Source organism: Arachis stenosperma, chromosome 10 (genome assembly GCF_014773155.1).
Source record: "Arachis stenosperma cultivar V10309 chromosome 10, arast.V10309.gnm1.PFL2, whole genome shotgun sequence".
Taxonomy (NCBI): domain Eukaryota; kingdom Viridiplantae; phylum Streptophyta; class Magnoliopsida; order Fabales; family Fabaceae; genus Arachis; species Arachis stenosperma.
This window is the reverse complement of record NC_080386.1, coordinates 131493234-131513794: the sequence shown is the minus strand read 5'-3', so window position 1 is coordinate 131513794 and position 20561 is coordinate 131493234. Positions and strand designations below refer to the sequence as shown.

Here is a 20561-nt window from a genome sequence, read left to right as displayed (position 1 = left end):
TTGATTAATAAAAATATAACATGTTATGTATTATTTATTTTTTCTTAAGCTAGTGTTAAATATATTAACTCTAAATAGTTATTAATTGGTTTTAGTAATCTACTTTCTTCAATAAATCAAACATATATACTCAATGTGACCATAAATAACTTAATAATACTTAGACCCACCAACAAATTTTTATATGTTATTTTACTGTCAAATAAGAACATATCAAAATTAGCTCAAAATAAATAATAAATTATTAGAGAATTCTAATGCACAAAATTATCTAATAAACAATGAATAATTTAAATCTACTAAAAAACAACTCAACACTTTTCTTTGATGCTTGCAAAATATATACCTAAAATAATATTATATCAATGTTAGTATACAGTTTTACAATCATCGACCATATTTACTATACATGACTCCTTCTTAAAAGTTATTCTATATACGTGTGCAGTCAGAAGATAAATTACTGGACTTTATTTTATTTTTCTAAATGATTATAATTATGCATTATTTATTAAATGCTAATTGTAATATTGTAATATAATTATAATAAAGATATTTTTTTAAAATAAATTTAGAAGAGAGAATAGTACTTTCATTTTGGAGGGAAAATGAATTTATGAGGAATTGACACCTCACTTTTATTAGTTGATAATGTATTAAATATTGATTTTATATAATTATAATAAAAATATTTCTCTAAATTAGTATAATCATGCATTATTCGTTAAATGTTAATTGTAATATAATTATAATAAATATATTTTTTTAAAATAAATTTAGAAAAGAAAATAGTGATTTCATTTTAGAGAAAAAATGAATTCATGAGGAATTAACACCTCACTTTTATTAGTTGGAGAAAAAATCCAATTTTAGTATATTTTGTCATTATTATACATTTTTCTCTAATCATATATCCACTGTTTTCTTTTCTTTATTTCAGCATTTTGAACCTGGGTTTAACTTCTTGTAATTCTCACTTCTCAGTCATTCTATTAGATGTAGTTGATAACTATTGAAATTCTTTGATTAATATAGGAGAAAAATATATTATTATATGATAGAATTAATATGAGTATATTTTATTATTAAATAAACAAAGTTAATATAAAATAAAATTATACATAAAAAACAAAGAAAATAAAATTAAAATAGCAAAAGTGATAAAAAGATTATTTTTATAATTTTATTTTGTCATTTTTATTTATAGAAGATTAGAAAATAGTAAATTTTCAACTAAATTAATTTATATTTGTTGTATTCAATTTAAATAAGTAATAAATTATCTTATTTTAATTTATTCCTTAAATTTATATATCATAAAAATTAAATCAAATAATTAATATACATAATTTTAAATTGTGTGATACTTAAATATCTATTCAAATTAATTAGTTGATATAATTAATTTATCATAATGAATTGACTTTAATGAGTTAAACAAAATAATACAGAAGCATGCTACGTTGATTCTATCATTAAAGATAAAAATTCGATTTTTATATGATGATAGGATAGATAATATAATAGACGGCGAGAAAGAGAAAGATAAACATTTTAGATCCTAAGTTGTTTCATTTGAATGTTGCAATGTGGGTATCACATTATTTTACTTATTCTACCTTATGGACTCTTTTGTAACTTTATTTCAGTATCAATAGAATTTCACTACCTTTGAGTACTAAATTAAAATTCAAAATGAAACTAAAAAAAAAGTAAAGAGTATAAAATTATTGATTGAAAAACACTCTAAATAATAAAAAGTGAATTAACTTTAATATTAAATTCATTAAGACGATTTTAGTTTTATATAATAGTTAGAAAATATATTAGTAAAAGCAAATTGAAGAATAGCTTTAATTAGTATTTGATAAAATATTCATTTAGAATAATTAAAAAATATAAAATTATGATATTATTAAAAATAATACAATTTTATGTTAAAAAAATTATATTTAAATAAAATATTTATAAAATATAAAATTTAGAGTAACATAGCTTTATAAACATTAATCATTAATCAATTATGAACTAACATAAAATTATAATATAATTTATTTATAAAAAAATAATCAATAATTAATATTAATAAATATAAAAATCATCCAAACACTTTAATTAAAAGTATGAATGGTTAATTATTATTCATTATTAATAATATTTTGTTCATAAAAAAACTGAAAATATAATTATTCAGATTTAGATTTTAGAAAAATAAACGTATAAGTAACAAATGATCTATTTTATCATGTATATTATAAATTAATGAATTAAACTAACTGATATAATGAATTATAATTAATTAATTGATATAAATTATAATAAATTATATAATATTTAAAAAGAAAATAAAATGAATAAAAGAATAAAAAAAATAGAAGAATAGAAGACTACAATAAAATAAATTAAATGTAAGTTTTTTTTTTCTTTTTACAAATTTTATATCACATCTGCTTCAATAATAATAAATAAAAATACGTCAACTTAATATATAAGAAAAAAGGATGAGATAAAATCATAACACAATTCTAAAATAAAAGCTTAAATTAAACCATAATATCATTGCACAACACAAATTAAAAATAATTTCACATTACAATATACCACACAAATAGATAAATGCCTTAAGCTTAATTATGGATTTTTTATTTATTTATGCAAATATGATAACACCATGGTCTATAAATGCTTAATGGATAACATATCATATATTGCTCTAAATGATGAGCACGGGAGTTGAAGAGTGTGTGCTGATTTGTGTTCATGATAGTTGCCTTCTTGTGACGGCGCCTCATAGGACGAAAAAGAATTATTGTAAAAGCTACCCAATGAAAGACTAATTGGTAAATGAATAATATTTTCTTCTAGCGTATATGGTATTTTATAGTGGTAAAATAAAAATGGAATGAATAAAATTTTATTTTTTTATATTAGAAATAGAATTTGATATTTTGATATTTATCCTAATAAAATTAAATAATTAATTAGTTATATTTAAATAAATAAAATAAATTAAATAAAAATATTTTTTAAGAATTAATCAAATCAATTAGTCAATACAAATAATTAGTATAATTAATTTTATTTGGTTTATTGAATTCAAAAAATAAATTAGAAAATAATTGATTGAATTAATTAGTTGATATAATTAATTTATTATAATTGATTGGATTTAATGAATTAAAAAAATAAATAGAAAAACATAGAAGACAGTGATTTTTTTTAACTAAATTAATATGTATTTATTGTATTTAATCAGTATAAGTAACAAATCATCTATGTTATTATATATCTTATTTAATCTTACATGGCATGGATAATTATAAGTTATTTTTTGATTTCTAATTATTTACGTACATAAATGATTAAAATATATAACATAAATATCGTAATTATTATAATTCTTTGATATAATTATAATTAACATATTTTATCATAATTAAATATTGATTTGATATAATTATAATGAAAATACTTTCCCAAAATAATATAATCTACTATTATTTATCCACTAATTATTTGGCAATAAACCTTAATATGATTTTTTACATCTCCGCTATGGAAAATAACTACTTAGATATATCAAATAATATGTAACATATTACTACCTGTATAAGTTAAGGCACAAACACAGAATTTAATTAAGGTGATTGAAACTTTCACCAAACAGAATATGACCTCAATCAAATAAAAAAAGATACTCGATTTTGCATTAATTAGCTAGTCGAAGAAATAACATACTCATTCATTATTCATGGTTCATTATATTTTTTAAATAATATATAGAAAATATATATCCTGTGTTGTGACTATTAGTAATTTTATTAATAAGCCTGTTTTAAACTATTACTAATTTCAATTTTAATAGAAAATTTGAGGAAATAATTTCACTTGCCATAAATAATATACAAAAACTGTTAGTATATTATCTTTTATATGGTTAATTGAATTTATCAATGATTTTTCTGTGTAAATCGTTATTACCCAATTTTTAATAACTACTTAATATACAAACTTTGAAATTGGAAATTATTATTACTAATTCAATTAACTGGTTAATTGAGTAATAATTGTCAAATTATTAAGGTGCAAAATCATTGATTTACTCAATAGATTTCCATATATTATTTATATTTCAAGTAATAATTTGAAATCATATTATTTACCCAATTAATAATACTATTATAAATAATTATTTTTTGCATTGATTTTTAAATCAATTATTAAATAATTATTTTTGTTAAGATAATTGATTATAAATTATTTCAAATTATATTTTGTTAAGATATAATTATTTAGATTATTACTCATGGCATGGGTATAATTTCATTTTATACCAATTAATCAATTATAATTATATGACACGGGTGTAATTTCAATTTTATCCACCGATTATTGGCAAATAAATTTTATTCTAATTATAAATAAAATTTGTTTTTATTGGAAAATAAATTGTCTTTAGGTCAACGATTTAATATATGTGTAGGTTCATTTTTTGTCAAATATAATGAAAATACAAATAAAGAAATAAAGGATAAAAACAAACTTAATAATATCTGACACTACTTCATTTTATTAAATTATTTAAAAATAGCAAATCCATAAAAAATCGTAATATATAAATTGAGGCAATAATTTAAAATTCTATAATTATAATTTAATCAAATACTAATAGTAAAACCAAATTACCTAAACAATATTGAACCTATTCTAGTCCCTAGTCACGTATAGTATAGAATCATTCTTGTAACGACAACCAATTGAAATAACATCGTAAGTTTCAATATTTAGAATTCATGCAAAATCAGACCATTCTCTTGTTAGATAAGCTTCATCATCCGCTATCCATGCAATGCGGCAAGATATAGAATTGTCACACCGAGAAACCAAACTAACTCTTATTCCCCTCAATGGCATTGCATGCAAAAGAAAGCTGGTAATTTCTGAAAAAAATAAAAATATGTTAAAAAATTATTCTAATAATGAACAACTTAAACTAAGAAAATTTAAATATATTACCAATCGTTGAAATTGTATATCTGAATTTGTCACGAATTTAGCAAAACTAAACTGAAACTGGGGGAATTCAATTTCATTATGTGCTCCACTTTAAAGATTTTCGGGCAGGCGTAAAAAGCATGGAGGGGATGGAACTTGAATTTGCCCTATAAAGTTCCGTGGATGTAATTCCTCAATCAAAAATCGAGCTCCTCATAAGAAATCTAACTTTAACCACATTCCATTGGGTTGGTCATAATAGGTGAGTAGATCCAACCATCCTTCGATAAAGTAGAGACTATTGCCTCTTCTTTGAACGCTTACATCTATGTAGTTGGAACCCGAATCAGTGAAGACAACTCGATGAGGTATTTCATGGATGTGATGCATTGTAAATGATTGTGGCAAAAAACAATCGGACTGGAATATTAGACGATAAGAATAACTTAGAGTAACAACAAATAAAAAATTATCAAAAGAATAATATAATAGAATGAGTATATGAAAAATATTATAAAAAATTATAAATTATACCTTAAAAAGATCAACTTCAATAAAAAACAAAGAATACATTCTTATTCTATGAAGTAGTAAAAAAAACACTAAATATAAAATTATGAATTGACTCTCAAATTTAGATTCATGTACCACAGGAAAACACTATATATAGACTTTAGTAAAACAAAAATAAATATGTAAATTACCTATTATTAAGGTAATTTTTTAATAATGCATTAAATTTTGATTTGATACAATTATAATGAAGATATGTTTCTAAATTAGTATAATTATATATTATTCATTAAATATTAATTATAATATAATTATATTAAAGATATTTTTTATAAAATAATTTAAAAAAATTATTTGATATACGTGAATCGGATAACAAAGATTTTTTATTATTATTATTACTATTATTGATATTATTATTATCATTAAAATTATTAAAAGTATTTTTAATTGATAATTAATAAGTAGTTTAATAGTGCATTAAATATTAATTTGATATAATTATAATGAAGATATGTTACTAAATTAGTATAATTATATATTATTCATTTAGTATTAATTATAATATAATTATAATAAAATAATTCAGAATAGAAAAAAAATTTTATTCGTTTTGGAGGGAAAACGGAAGTATGAGAGATCGACACATCACCTTTAGTAGTTAGGGGAAAACCCAGTTTTAGTATATTAAGTAGATTAGTGTATTTCTATTCTAATGGATTTGAATCTTCTAAATTTTTTTCATTTTAAAGGATAAATTGTGATCTCTCACTATTTATTTTATAGATAAGATTAAGAAAAAATACGAAAAAAAAAACTATTCAAGAGTGAGACATTGCACTTTATTCTCTAAATTAAAAATTCAAAATTTAGATAGTTTTGCTTTTGAAAATCTAAGCTGACTAAGCAGCAAAAAAGGATAGCGGTGGAATTTTCAAGGAAGAATTTTTAAAATGGAAATGAATTGATTGTGCATTAAATAGTTGATGAATACAAATATAAAATTCCATGTATATATAAAGCCAGAAATTGAAAAACACAGAACGTGTTTCTTTTAATCTTTTCTTACACAAACCCCTAAAATAACGCTTACATTTGAAAACTTGAAAGTTGAAACCCAGAAACACTTTCAGACAGTGACACTCACATTACACAGCTTCTAAAACATTCCTTCTTACTCTGTAAAGGTGTGTTTCTGTTTCCTTCTTGATTGAATTATAACTTATTCTTTTCAATTTTTTTTACTGGAGAATCCATTTTCTGAATTCTATGTGTGTTTTGTTTTGCAATCTTTTTAATCAAAAGAAACTCGACTCTTTATACCTTTTCTGTATGATTCACAAGGTTGGTTCTTTATTTGTTTTTTCTTTTTTTTTTTTTAATATCTCAAGATGAAGAAATGAGGTACTGGGTTTCGAGTTAGCACTTTCAGTTAATATCCCAAATTTTTCTTGTACGATTAATTATTTCGTCATCTTTTTTTTTAGAAAAAAAAATCTGAATTTTAACTCAAGATCGTTCAAAGTGGAAAATTTGGGTGCAATTCGACAATATAGAATGCCCAAAATAATTGATATATTTACCATGGGATGGAAGTAGGTGCTTTTGAAATTTACTTTGTTACTATTGTATTCATGGTGTTTGTTATATTGCTTCAGTTAATTAAGCAATGGGAAGAAGTTTTAGTCCAACACTGTTGCGTGAGCTAGAAAATATTGACAAAGATCCAGATAGCTACAAATCAGTGATGAGATCATTGAAGTCATATGTGAAAGATTTGGACTTTGAGGCAATTCCGATCTTTGTTGCACAAGTTTCCGAGACTGCGAAAATCGGCTCCTTATCCAAGGAGCTCACAGTTTCTCTCTATGAAGTTCTTGCACAGGTTCATAGTGTCAAAATTGTTCCCATGATAGGTAGTATTATGCAATCCATAGTTCAGACCTTAGCATCAAGCGCAGGATCTTTACAGATTCAGGAAGCTTGCTCAAAGGTGGTTCTAGCTATTGCAAGATATGGAATTGACCCAACAACCGCAGAAGACAAGAAGAGGAACATAATTTGTTCGCTTTGTAAGCCTCTATGTGATGGACTCTCGAGTACTCAGGAGTGTTTGACCTCCGGTGCTGCGCTCTGCTTGAAGGCTCTAGTGGATTCAGACAACTGGCGGTTTGCCTCCGATGAAATGGTTAACAAGGTTTGCCTGAATGTGGCTGCGGCGTTAGAGGGAAAGTCTCAGGCCAATTCACACATGGATTTGGTTATGTCCTTAGCTAAGTCCAATCCTTTGATTGTTGAAGCCTATGCAAGACTACTCATACAAGCAGGACTAAGAATACTAAATGCTGGAGCCGAGATATTGGAGGCGAATTTTCAGAAGCGACTTGCAGCCATTCAAATGGTGAACTTCTTGATGAAATGTATAGACCCTAGGAGTATTTTCTCAGAGTTAGAACAGATAATTGAGAAGATGGAGATCTGTCAATTTGACAACATGGCATGTGTCAAAGATGCTGCTTATGAAGCTCTGCAAACTGCCAGGAGAATTACAGCAAGCAAAAAATCAGGTGTAAAGAGTCCTGCATCAGTAACAGGGTCAAATTTTAGGAGTGACTGTATGGAGGCAGATAGGTTTTATGGTGATGAAGATCATTCTCCTACTGCATCTATTTCGCCAGAACCACGAACCTTGGACTTTTTTCCTGGATATGAATATGCAGTGAAGTCTCCTATTTTAGCGAGTCAACCTTCGCAGCACTCAAAATATAGTCGAAGGGGTGTGAACCGGAAGCTTTGGAGTCAAGGAAATGGACGGATTGATGTGTCTCTCAGAGATGGTTTGTTCTCAGCTGTGGCTCAGGAAAATGCCTGGTCGGGACACACTGAGAATCCGTTTTGTAATCAAGCAAGAAATTTATCAGACGAGTTTGCTGGTTTCGTGAACATGAATTCTTGTCATAGAGTATCCAGAAGTACCACCACAAGTCCCCGAGTAAGTGTTTCTGTCTCTGATTTTATTCATTACTCATATCTCATAAAAAGGTGGCTGAAGTAATTAGGAACAGAGGTTCTTTTGAATAGTATTTACCAAAAAAGAGACAAATTCATACCTTGCAATGTGTAGATTGAATGCACAATTATTATTTAGCATAACCTTTCCGCGTGTATACATATCAAGTCAATTTTAGGATTGCATATCAAGTCAGAATGTGTGATTTTGTGGTTAATTGAAACTTGTCATTTATTTTTATGTTGCCAAGAGTTTTAGAGTATTCTTGTTTTCTTTATTGTACTCAGAGATCACAGATTGGAGTTAATTCCGACACCATGAACATCTTTATGACCCCTCGGAAGCTCATTCACTCTCTAGAAGATCCAGATGCCGAGACTTCGTGTTGCTCCAACAGGCAGAGCAGAAGGTACAGGAGTCTATCGACCGGCAATGTGCATAGGAGCCGAAGATCCAACTTCGAACAGGACGAAAACTGTTTCACAGACTATGTGAACTGCGATTGTAATCCGAATGGAAGCTTATTTGATTATGATGAGTTCCAAGATGGGAAAGAACCAGTCTCACCAACAGATGACATTCCTGTTGGTTCTGCTTTGCAGGTGCTCCCTGAAAATAGTGATAACATTGAGACGGTTCGCATTCGAAAACCATTTCAGAAGACTAAATATAAAGTGGTTTGTGGCCTTTCATTTGCTCTTCTTGCAATGGCTACTCCATTACTCTGGATCACCAATCAGGAAGATGGTCATTATCTTGTTCCTACATAATGTGTTCATTCCTTGTTTACAGACTTATATTTTAAGAGCATTTTAGGTATACCTTTATGTAAAGTATCAGTCAATTCCAACTGAATGTTGGTAAGTTCAATGTTGATGTAAAGGATCAAATAAAATTGAGCACTTCTCTCTTGATTTTCTATACAAAGTCACAATTTAGGAAAACGAAAAGAAAAATACGAGTAAATAGTCATTTTGGCACTTGAAAAGTTCTGAATTTGACAAAACGAACCTCAATATTTGTTTTGACAAAATGAACCTCAAATATCAGCTCTGTTTGACAAAACAGGCTAACTGTTAGCTTATCACTTGAGATGTTTAGACTGTTTTGTCAAACAAAACTTATATTTAGAAGTTCATTTTGTCAAAAAACAAATATTAGAATTTGTTTCGTCAAAGAATCTTTTAGATACCAAAACGATTATTTTCTCAAAAAATATTTAAGTGACTCATTTTATATCATACATCCTATCAACTTGCAATTTTATTACTATGAGATGAAAAATGTGAGGTGGATGTGTATGGTTTAGAATTAGTATAATACTTTAATAATTAAGTCAAAGAAAATATTTTATATACAAATATCGAATGGAAATAAAAATTCAAAAGAGAAACCAAAATTGCAAACATGAATCATAATTTTCTATTAATTGTAATATAAACTTAGCTTAATCATCATATTATAGATTTGGATTGTGTATGTATTGCCCTCCGTTCCAAACATCTTGAGGATTTACTACTATTGGTTTGAAAATGGCAGTTTGGCCAACCAATATGTAAGAATACTTGCTGTAAATTTCAACTTTTGAGCCAGGACTGAACAGGTACATCTCGTCCAATCCGATTCTTCCAATTGACAATGAGTTTCTTCTACCCTGATACAAGGAAGCATTTATTTCATGAAATCATGAAAAGAATTAGCATGAAAATAAATCACTTTTTTGGACTGAAAATTAAATTAGATGCCAAATGTGGGTTAGCTTAATTAGCCATCAACTTTTTAGTTCAAATAAGAACTCCTTTCCTCACTACTAAAATAAAATATTTTTAAAGATTTAGCTAATTAGTGTTTTAAGAATCAATCATGTGATACGTGTACACTAAAATCAGCTATTAGTATAAAATATATGTTAGAATACAAAATAAATACATATTAAAAATGAGTTAAACAATACCTATATTTGTATATAAATACGTCGTGACTGATTTTGATGGTTGATTTTAGTGTACAAATATCATTTTTGTTTAAAAATATATTTTAACAGTATAATAATAAAAACTTTTAAAGTTTTTAATGTATTTAATGTATTGAAAATATAAATAAAAAGTTATATTGTTAATAATATTTAATAAAATATTTTTTAAGTAGTATTCTTAACAGATGTCTTAAAACAGAAGTTAGCAAAATCTTATTTTAAAATACATTTTATCAAACATTTTTAATTTAAAAAATTACAGAGATTTATTATTTTTAAAAACTAAATTGTCAAAAATCAAAATCATAATTTTTTGAGAACTAAATTAGTGATTTATTCTCTCCTATTGTAGCTACCAAAACTAGAGGATTACTTACCCTATCTATAACTGTAATACTACGAGGGGCATCTGTGTAAATGAGACTAATCTTGTCTCGTAAATTCTTATACCCATCATCTTCTTCACCACTCATATCTTCTTTGTTCTGATCTTTTGTTGCACCCCAATGAGGAATTAGTTGCTGAAGTGCTGGTATGTTCCATATTTTTCCAAACCCTTCTTGGTAATTAGAATCCGGAGGAGGACTCAAAATAAATTCTGATTCCAAAAGGGGCCTCCTCCAGTAATTTGATCTTTCTAATCCAACTGCATAGGTTGCTTCTGGTGAACTCACTGTCAGATGGCTCAGGATGGACCCTGTTATCTGAAGGGGTGAATGCATTGAGTTTTGGACTTCAAACTCTGACTGCAACCCATCTTCTTCTAAAGTTACAATGTACTTAATTCCAATCTTGTCCTCTGATGATTTATTAAGTAATTCTATCTGCACCACATATGTTCTAGGATCTAAGTATATAAATTACTTAATTCCAATCTTGTCCTCTGATGATTTATTAAGTAATTCTATCTGCACCACATATGTTCTAGGATCTAAGTATATAAATTAAAAACATTATAAGCTACTACATAGGTGACAACTCACGTGCAGTTGCCTTAATATGTAATGACAATAGTTAACTGCACATGAATTTTCACTCGACAAGTTGTGTTCATATTTATGGGAGTAAAGCAATCCATTATGGAGTTATTGAGTTATGCAAAGGAAAACAAGACCTTAATGGATTCCTCAGGGTGGCTTTTAATTTTGCTGAGAACCCAATGAGTTGGAGAGAAAGAAACTTGGCAGTCATCAGTTGTGAAAGTGAAGTTTGAAGAGACCCCTCCTTGAATGAGGGCAGCACCATGATCTCCCTCTGACACCGCAGTGTGCAGCAGCTCCACCGTGCCGCCATGCCACATGGGAGCCTTGTAGGAGGTGATCACCCCACTGGGCAGCAACATGCTCACAACGCTTCCGTTTTTCAGTTCCATCTTGGCAACGACGGAGCCATCGCCAACTGCTTCAAAGGTGACTCCATCATGTCCAATGAACTCTTCTTTTTCAAGGTAGTCCAAGTTGTTGGTGGGTTGGTATGGAACTGAAGAAGCAACTGCTGCTAATGGCTTGCAGCAGTTGAAAGTGTGGTTTCCTAAGGGAAATTTAAAATAAGTGTGTGAAGGTGTGTTAATAGCACAAGTTATAGCTAAGCTACTGCTGGAATTGAATTGAGTGGGGAGTAAAAGGGAAGTTATTAGAGCCATGCTTTCTAAGGTTCATAGCAAGTGAGGTCTCGTTATGCACATTTTGGAGGGACCAAGAGAGAATTGATAAGAGGATAAGGTGAGGGTTGAGGTTGGTTCTGTGAAGTTTACATTAGACATTTATAATCTAAGATATTTCCAAGATATTTCTTAGTGTTTGTCCTTTTCCCAACACACTGGCTTGTCTTTCATTACACATTTTATCAATGAAATTTCTTTCTTTCTTTCAATTTATTTACAAAGGGACATATAATCTGTGCAAACTACTCATTATAAAAGAAAGAAAACTGAAATGATGGAACCATTCATAAGTTCAACAAAACTCGTTCCTAAATGAACCCACATATTCATAATCAACATTTCATTCCAATTTTCAGTATCTCAAGGTTTTGCCAACATACTTATTCATAGTAAATGGTTTGGTTTGCTTCCAATATCCGATAACTTATGGTTTCAGGACTAGGATTGAAGTCACATGCAAGATGTTGAACTCCCTCAATGGAGATTCGAAGTATACAATCGATCACAGGATAGTTGATCAATTAGGTCTCAATACATTCATGTTTCTACCTGGTTCATCCTGACTCTGGTACATTTACTTCTCTCAGAACCTTCGCAGCATCTTCCGGGAAAACAGGATTTATGTGACACCCAGTTGCGATTTCAAAACCCGCAGTCAGTGTTAGTTGAGGCACTATCTGTATGAACCAATGAGTGTATGCTAATTCTGATGCATTACTGTGCAATGGACTAGTGTGAATCATAAAATTGAACGGTGGATTGTTCAATTGCAGAGACATCTTTCTAAGCATTAGTTTCAACAACCTTCCAAGGTCAATGGCCTACAAAATCAAAGTCAAGAGATAGTAATAATGACAACAATAATCATTCCTTGACATTGAAAAGGACAAATTAATAAATGAATATAAATAGTTGATAAATGATAATAGTGCACAACTAGTTCTAGATATGGCAGTACAAGGAGCATATGATCAAATATGCTAAACCATGGCATGCACAATACACAATGTGGGTTTAGGGCAAGCAATCTGTTCTGTTAAAGAAGCTCAATCTGCACCATCATAATAAATCCTCAAAGCACAATGTCTGTTAGACCACAAATCACTTTTTATAGATGGCTATCATTCTCATCCGAGATCATTGCCAATTTCCAGGTTCCCTGGAAGCAAGGTACTTGCTTCTTCAATGGAAATCAGGGTTTTGCACGAGATTGATTAGCTGCAAACATGGCATGACTGAGGAGTTGTATTTTTTCATTACGCCTAGAGAGAAAACTTAGTTGTTGTATATCTAATTGCTCCGCAACAGCAATAAAATCCCCTATTGCTTTAAGTGCTATTTGCATAACATCTAAGCAACAACACGTACACAGATACTACTCGTCTTTACTGAGTTCTTATTGTAGTTTTATAAGCACTTCACCAATCTCATGATTTCAAGCACAATTAATGCAATTGTATTCTAAAATTACCATACTACACAACAGAAACAACTAACTGTCTAACAACATTTCAAATCTAATTGTTCAATATGTTTAATTCTTTATGTCCCCTGCACCAAAACTATAACAGCTAGCACTAATTCTTCGGTTAGAGTTAAGACTTTTAATCCATGACTTATATAAATAAATAATTTTCACTTAATCATTATTAGCAATTGAAGAACAAAGAAACACTACCTTTTCGGCATCCAATTCATGGAAATGAGCTGAGTGATGCCTGGGAACAATCCATATCTCAAAAGGAAATGTAGCGGCGTAGGGAACCAGTGAAAAGAAGTCATCAGATGTATCAATCAAAAGATCCTCCTGTTGAATTTCACAAATACAACATTTGCCTGTCTTCTCGAAATAATCCTTCATATTTTCGAGACGAGCAGAAACATTAGGTGGAATAACAGGAAGAGCTATCATCTGACTGTGAGAATGAGTCATTGATGCACCAGCTGAAGCACCATGGTTTTTGAACACCTTCAAATGTTAATACATCAAGTTTATACACGATAAATTATATGAAGCAAGTGCAAGAAGACAATGAAGAAGGAAAGTATTATTGATTAGATAGAAAAATGCAAGATTAGATTTAGAGTAATTTCTGAAGTCATTATTGAAGATGTCAGAAATTTAGCTTGAAACTACTTCCATTTGATTAAAATACAAATAGTTTAAAATGTATTTACTAACAATCAAACACATCCAATAGATGAAAACTCGTATGCAGATGTCTTCGCGTGAAGATAATAGTTGAAAATCGTTAGATAGCAATGTAGTTAAACTCAACTATCAACTTCGCACAAGGAAAACTGCATGCGAGTCTCACTAATCTAATATCCCCTAACACTAAGAATTTATGTGTCTAAGATACTAACCAAACTAACAAGATTATCAAGAACTCCAAACCGCAAAAAAAAAAAAGAAAAAAAAAACTAACCTGCACATATTTGATAGAGTCATTGGTAGCGAGCTGGTGGATCCTCTTGATATGAGCGAGGAAAACCTGACCAACATCGTGCGGCGACAAATCCAATAGCTGAACCGAATGAACCGGGGTCTCGATTATGACGTCGTGGAAGCCGAAGCCATCAAGAACCGAACCGGTGAGGTTGTTAGCGAGTCGGGGAGGGGCGGGGGAAGGGAGGTCGCGGGAGAGAGCAGGATAAAGGTTCTGGATGAGGCGGAGGGTCCAATCGGGGTTGTCTGGAGGGAAGCGGAAGATCTCAGGAGCGCACTGGTGCTCATTGCCGATGCAGAAAGGGCAGCGCTGGTGAAGCTGTTGGTCTGAGACGGCCGGCGAGTTGGACTTGAATTCGGAGGGTCGTTTGGCTCTGGCAGGTGAGAATATTACCCATCGGTTTGAGATTGCGTCTTTTCTCAGCTCTGGGATTCGATTTCCTGAGCTACCACTTGTAGTTGCTGCCATCTCACGCTCTTTGTTCCTTTTCTTATTCTTAGTATCTCTTATTCCAGAATTATCACTCAGAATCTCATAATTACTATTATCTTCAGACTCAAAGCCAGAGAGAGGAGATTTGTAAGTTTCGTCATCAATACTCTTATAACCATCATGACTTGATGTTAGCCTCTTTTAACATAATACGAGGCCAGAGCTGGAATTTTACTCTTTGATTTACATCTTCATCGGCTTTATATTATTTAAATATTTTAACACTTTTTTTCTTTTACTTATTTCCAAAGAGTTTTTTATTTTTAATATTAGAATAGATTGTGGGTAATACTCAAAAATGAGACTCCAAGTGTGTTATGCATAGATATAAATTTGATAATCGGCGTATTTAAAAATTGTTAATATCGATTTTAAATAAATTGTGAATAACGTTTTCTATTAGGAAAGAGAGTATGAAAAGAGAAGCTGGAGGTGTTGGATCAAGTGAGAACGGCTAGGATCAATAAACAAAATGAAAGTACTGATTTTATGTTCTCATATATTCAGAACTTATTTTTGTCCTACTTAAAATCGTAAATCATATTTTTTTATTTTTTGTCCTAAAATCACTAGTCTCATTTTCATAGCATTTTATCCATTCTAAAATTGTTAATAACGATTTTTTGATGTATTTTTTCAATTCCTATATCAATACATTACACTAAATTAGCATAATATCCCGAATTACACTTAGATTAATATCTAAAAAGATTAGCCTATTTCAACACTTAAATATTTCATAATGTTTTTCAAGTACCTTAGAAGGTGGACTACCAGACTTCAGTTTTAGTTTTTCAATTCACTTTTTTTTTTTGGTTGCAGCATTGTAATAGCCCAATATGGACCTACGACAAGCCGGGCCCCAACCCAAACAACAAAATAAAACAGTTCTACCATAATTCACCAAAAAAAACCAGTTCTACCATAAACAAATTTTAAATACAAATTTTACCAAAAAAAATAAAATTAAATACAAAGAAAAATAATAAAATAAATATAAATAACAATATTCCCTGCTCAATGCTCCAAGACTAACAGAGTAACAGATATATTTATACAACATTATGTCAAAATAAATATGTTGATACAATAATTCAATGAAGTTCATTTGATAAGAATAAGAATATAAAGAAACCATGAAAAAGAAAACACAAAAAAGTGGATGTGAAGAGAACAAATCAACAAAATTTTTGAACCATTTACAGATGAGATTTATCTGAATTAGTAGCGGTTGCTGAGAACAACAACAACAAACAAAAAAAAAATGTATGGTATTGCAGAGACTGAAACTTGAACATTGAATCTATATTGCTGAAATAATGAGCAAAGACAATGATCTGAAGAATGAAGAGTGATCAAGCTTCCCAACCCCTAAGGAGTGTAGCCCTTGCCACACGGTTAACAGCAAGGGTGAAGGCTCCCATTCGAAGATCACAATCATGGGTTTTGCACATCTCCTTCACATCTTTGAAACCTTTGGTCATGTATGTCTTCAACTCTTTGTTCACCTTCTCTTCATCCCACATGAACCCTTGTATATTCTGTGCATGTGTGCCAAGATTATCATTTATTGGATTGTGAACTTTTTAGACATGTTCCAATATTGTTCTAAATTCACATTTAGGTTTATATTTTGATTCTGTCACTTGGACGGAAATATAGAGTTGGAAATTTTCATATACTGTTTTGCGATATCAGTAAAAATAACTAATTTTCAAACTCGCTAGAATATAATTGGATTAGTACCTGCACCCACTCAAAGTAGCTAACTGTAACTCCTCCTGAATTTGCCAATATATCTGGGAGGATCACTACTCCTTTGTTTTTGAGAATCTGCAACATAGAATGAGATGGTTAACATTATACTTTCTGATTGAGAGGAGGCAAGGAAAGAAGATATTAAAACCAACCTCATCAGCCTCTGGATCAGTTGGATGATTGGCTGCTTCAACAACGAATTTGGCTTTGATCTCATTTGCATTTTCCCTTCGATTATAGCACAAGTTGAAAACCAAATAAGTTAAGACTTAGCATGTTATTTTACAGAAGAAAATGGAAAGAAATTGGGGTAAATTAAAGCACCTATTGATGACACCACCAAGAGCTGCAGGAATGAGAACATCACAATCTTGAAGCAATATTGAACTGGGATCAATAGGATCTCCACCTTGAAATCCTCTTACTCCTCTGTGCTCTTTAGAATGTTTTAGTAGGCTTGGGATGTTCAAACCTTCACTGTTCTTGATTGCTCCGGTTATGTCACTCACTGCTACCACTTTTCCACCTTTTTCGCTTATTAATTTGGCAGCCCAAGACCCCACATTCCCAAATCCCTGAACAGATTAACAGCAACATCCATTTCATCTCATATATAAATTCTTTATATGATACTAAGTTTTGTTTTCAAACATGTCAAAATGTTGTAAATGTTTAATTTGAGTATCTTTTTTAAGTTGCTCATGGTTTCTCTTAACTCGAGAGGATAAAGACTAATTTGTTATACATTCCCCGTCTAAGAGTCCACCTCTAGTCAATGAGTTGCTGTATACAGCAGACGGGATTTGAATTCTGGATACTTGCTTATGCAGACGAGTGAACTGACCATTCGACCAATTCAAGTTAGTTGTTTAATTTGAGTATCTAATATTAGAGTATATACAATGAGTTTAATTTTGATACATGTCTATGCAATCGTCCAATCATATCCATTCCGTTCTTTTAAAAGACACTATCAATGTAACAGAATATTACGTTATTAGATGTGTGTATAAAACTACTTTTCACTGACACTCAAATAATTAAATTGATTTTATAAAATATTAGATAAACAATTATATAATATAAATACTAAAAAATAATTAATAATAATTAATTTGTATAAAAATACAGATAATATGAGTACCTGTATGACAAAGCGTTGGCCTGATATTGTCTTTCCATGCTGATTAAGCAAAGCCTCCGTTGCAAACAGCACTCCTCGCCCTGTAGCTGCATCTCTCCCCAGAGATCCACCAAGATCCTACGCAAATTAGGGTTTATTAATTTAATTTAGGTGCAATTTATAATTTAAAATTTAAGAAAGAATTTAAGTAATTGAACATACAATAGGTTTGCCAGTGACAATTGCAGGTGAGTGGCCATGAAATTTGGAATACTCATCTAGGATCCACGCCATAGTCTGTGGTCCAGTTCCCATGTCAGGTGCTGGAACATCAATCTGAATTCCAATGAGATCATGAATTTTCTGAGTGAAAACTCTGGTAAGTCTTTCTAACTCAGAAACACTTAATTCTGATGGATCACAACCTATGCCTCCTTTCGCACCACCATATGGTATGTTTGCTACTGCAGCCTTCCACGTCATTAGTTGCGCCAAAGCATTCACTTCGTCCGTTTCAACCTTTCACAATGCCAAATCTTTAACATTTTCAAATTTCAAATCATATAACGAAATAAGAGGATAATTTTAATATATTAACGGTATAAAATATAATTATAATAATTTTTTGGATAATTATTCATATAATCAAATATAAAAATATTTATTTTATTAATACGATTATGTAATTAGATATATGTAAAATAATTTTGTATTAATAATATATTAAAATTAAATTTATAAAAATAATTAAAAAAATGTAATATTTTTTATTTTATTATTTTAAAATAAAATTGATTTTATTTGTACGGACTGATTAAGTCTCAATTAATCTGATTAAACCCAATCAGTTTGTTTTGATTTTCATAATCATATAATTAAAAAAATTGAGCATATTTTAAAATTTTTTAATTATTTAAAAAAAATAAAAATTTACCCACAATTATTTTTATACATAGTTGAGAATTATTACTTAATTTATCATATTTAACAAAATTATTATCTAACACATCTTAACTATTAATTTTCCATGAAAATAACTATACATGAGTATTCAGTATTCACTTTAAAAGAAATCGTGACGCTTTGTTTTTTTATTTAAAGAAAAAGAAAGGAAAACCTGTGGATGGTATCGAATCCCTCCTTTCATAGGTCCTCTGGAATTATCATGTTGAATTCTGAATCCAACGTAAGTTGCTAAGCTTCCATCGTCTTTTGGTATTGTGCACTCAACCTGCATTAGAAAAAATGTTGATGGAAGATTACTTTGCAAGAACTAACGAATTAATTATTAACAAACAAACAAACACACATTCTTGTTTTGAGTTTCACACACTTGCCTTCACTTCCCTGAACGGGATCAGCAAACTCTTCGCTAGCTTTGAATCTATTCCAAGAAGCTTAGAAGCCAACCTAAAGTTCCTGTTTGTGGCTGCTAATGCATTCATTTTTCTCCCAAAATGTAACGTGACTAACGTCTACACACAAATCCAATCTTATAGAAAGTAGTTATTATTTGAAAGATGCGGAAAATAGTTGTTGCGAGTGTATTTATATAGGTATCGTGTGGGAAAAAAAAATAGAAGATAAACGTGAAAAAGAAAAACACGTCCACTATTTCATACTATAAAAAGCATATAATAAAACGTTTAACAATTAATTATCTTAACAAAAATAATACTAGTAAGAGTTTGGCGGCATCTAACATGGATAAGTATAAAGCAAAACGTGAAACAATACGTGGATCAAAGTCAGCGTTACAGCAATTAGTCTAAAAAGTAAATAACGGAACTATAGGGGGTGGAACCAAAAAAAAAAAATCAAATTGTTCCACTTGGCTATTGGTGCATTTAGATTGACTTTTGTAGAGAAATAATAGCTTTTCAAACTTATTAAAAAAATGCGTTAATACAATTTTTTAAATAAAGAAAAGGTTTTGAATTATTAGTTAAAAAGATATATCTCTTATGTTTATCTATTTTTTTTTTTTCAAAATCCATCTTAACCCACCCTAGTTACACATTTTTTTGAAGATGTTGTTGCGTCCTTTTCATCCAACTAACTAGATGGAAAATTCTTAGAGGACACATTTTTTGTGCTGTATCCATCAAAGTAGGAGAAAATGCTCACCGATTTGTTAGAATATGTTTCTTAGTCGGTGTGCCTATTTTATTCTATTCTCTTTCTTTTATTAATTTTATTTTTTATTCTAAATAATTGCCTGCTCGCTCTTAAAATTTAATTATTTAGAAGAAAAACTGGCATATGAACTGTCCAGCATGTTCGGCTTTCTTATCTTCTAGTTGGCATTCAGAGTTTATATATTCTGGAAACTTCAAAATAAAGGTTTCTTAAACCAGGTTACATTACCTCCACGTGATAATGTACATTTAATTTTGCTGGTCAAAATTCAAACCCATTGCCTATTACGAAGTTATCAGAAAAACAAAAATTCTCAATTAATTAATTCTTCGTCAAATATTAAGTAAACTACTAAAATAGTATTTAAAAATTTATAATATTAATTAAAATGATTTTAAAAATGTCATTAATAAATAAATTTTTAAAAAATTTAAAAGTATGAT

At 29.5% G+C, this 20561-nt stretch overlaps 4 protein-coding genes across 4 annotated transcripts; 1 reads left to right on the top strand and 3 right to left on the bottom strand.

Annotated features, from left to right (window-relative positions):
* The first annotated feature begins 6605 nt into the window (after window positions 1–6605).
* Window positions 6606–9710, top strand: LOC130955113 (protein SINE1-like). Its single transcript, XM_057881905.1, has 3 exons — window positions 6606–6695; window positions 7167–8500; window positions 8806–9710. The coding sequence occupies exons 2-3, from the start codon at window positions 7178–7180 to the stop codon at window positions 9286–9288; spliced, it is 1806 nt and encodes a 601-aa protein (XP_057737888.1). The 5' UTR covers window positions 6606–6695; window positions 7167–7177; the 3' UTR covers window positions 9289–9710.
* Window positions 9711–9817: 107 nt separating this feature from the next.
* LOC130955114 (protein NDH-DEPENDENT CYCLIC ELECTRON FLOW 5) lies at window positions 9818–12246 on the bottom strand. The gene is made up of 3 exons (XM_057881906.1): window positions 11608–12246; window positions 10871–11317; window positions 9818–10172 (listed from the first exon to the last, which is right to left on the bottom strand). Exons 1-3 carry the CDS (start codon window positions 12133–12135, stop codon window positions 9978–9980), a joined length of 1170 nt encoding a protein of 389 aa, XP_057737889.1. The 5' UTR covers window positions 12136–12246; the 3' UTR covers window positions 9818–9977.
* Window positions 12247–12479: 233 nt separating this feature from the next.
* On the bottom strand, window positions 12480–15257 carry LOC130955115 (ADP-glucose phosphorylase). The gene is made up of 3 exons (XM_057881907.1): window positions 14586–15257; window positions 13835–14125; window positions 12480–12977 (listed from the first exon to the last, which is right to left on the bottom strand). Exons 1-3 carry the CDS (start codon window positions 15072–15074, stop codon window positions 12711–12713), a joined length of 1047 nt encoding a protein of 348 aa, XP_057737890.1. The 5' UTR covers window positions 15075–15257; the 3' UTR covers window positions 12480–12710.
* A 903-nt stretch (window positions 15258–16160) lies between these two features.
* LOC130958096 (glutamate dehydrogenase 1-like) lies at window positions 16161–19510 on the bottom strand. The gene is made up of 8 exons (XM_057884996.1): window positions 19317–19510; window positions 19097–19210; window positions 18202–18498; window positions 18001–18117; window positions 17181–17431; window positions 17009–17084; window positions 16845–16931; window positions 16161–16639 (listed from the first exon to the last, which is right to left on the bottom strand). Exons 1-8 carry the CDS (start codon window positions 19422–19424, stop codon window positions 16454–16456), a joined length of 1236 nt encoding a protein of 411 aa, XP_057740979.1. The 5' UTR covers window positions 19425–19510; the 3' UTR covers window positions 16161–16453.
* Window positions 19511–20561: the final 1051 nt, after the last annotated feature.

Coding starts and splice junctions, on each gene's coding strand:
- LOC130955113 (XM_057881905.1), top strand. CDS start 7,178: ATGGGAAGAAGTTTTAGTCCAACACTGTTGCGTGAGCTAGAAAATATT. Junction 8,501..8,805: donor GTACCACCACAAGTCCCCGA/GTAAGTGTTTCT, acceptor TATTGTACTCAG/AGATCACAGATTGGAGTTAA.
- LOC130955114 (XM_057881906.1), bottom strand. CDS start 12,135: ATGGCTCTAATAACTTCCCTTTTACTCCCCACTCAATTCAATTCCAGC. Junction 11,318..11,607: donor ACCCTGAGGAATCCATTAAG/GTCTTGTTTTCC, acceptor TATGTGGTGCAG/ATAGAATTACTTAATAAATC. Junction 10,173..10,870: donor GTATTACAGTTATAGATAGG/GTAAGTAATCCT, acceptor TCCTTGTATCAG/GGTAGAAGAAACTCATTGTC.
- LOC130955115 (XM_057881907.1), bottom strand. CDS start 15,074: ATGGCAGCAACTACAAGTGGTAGCTCAGGAAATCGAATCCCAGAGCTG. Junction 14,126..14,585: donor ACTCTATCAAATATGTGCAG/GTTAGTTTTTTT, acceptor TAACATTTGAAG/GTGTTCAAAAACCATGGTGC. Junction 12,978..13,834: donor ATGAATTGGATGCCGAAAAG/GTAGTGTTTCTT, acceptor TTGATTTTGTAG/GCCATTGACCTTGGAAGGTT.
- LOC130958096 (XM_057884996.1), bottom strand. CDS start 19,424: ATGAATGCATTAGCAGCCACAAACAGGAACTTTAGGTTGGCTTCTAAG. Junction 19,211..19,316: donor TCCCGTTCAGGGAAGTGAAG/GCAAGTGTGTGA, acceptor TTTCTAATGCAG/GTTGAGTGCACAATACCAAA. Junction 17,085..17,180: donor CTTGGTGGTGTCATCAATAG/GTGCTTTAATTT, acceptor CTATAATCGAAG/GGAAAATGCAAATGAGATCA.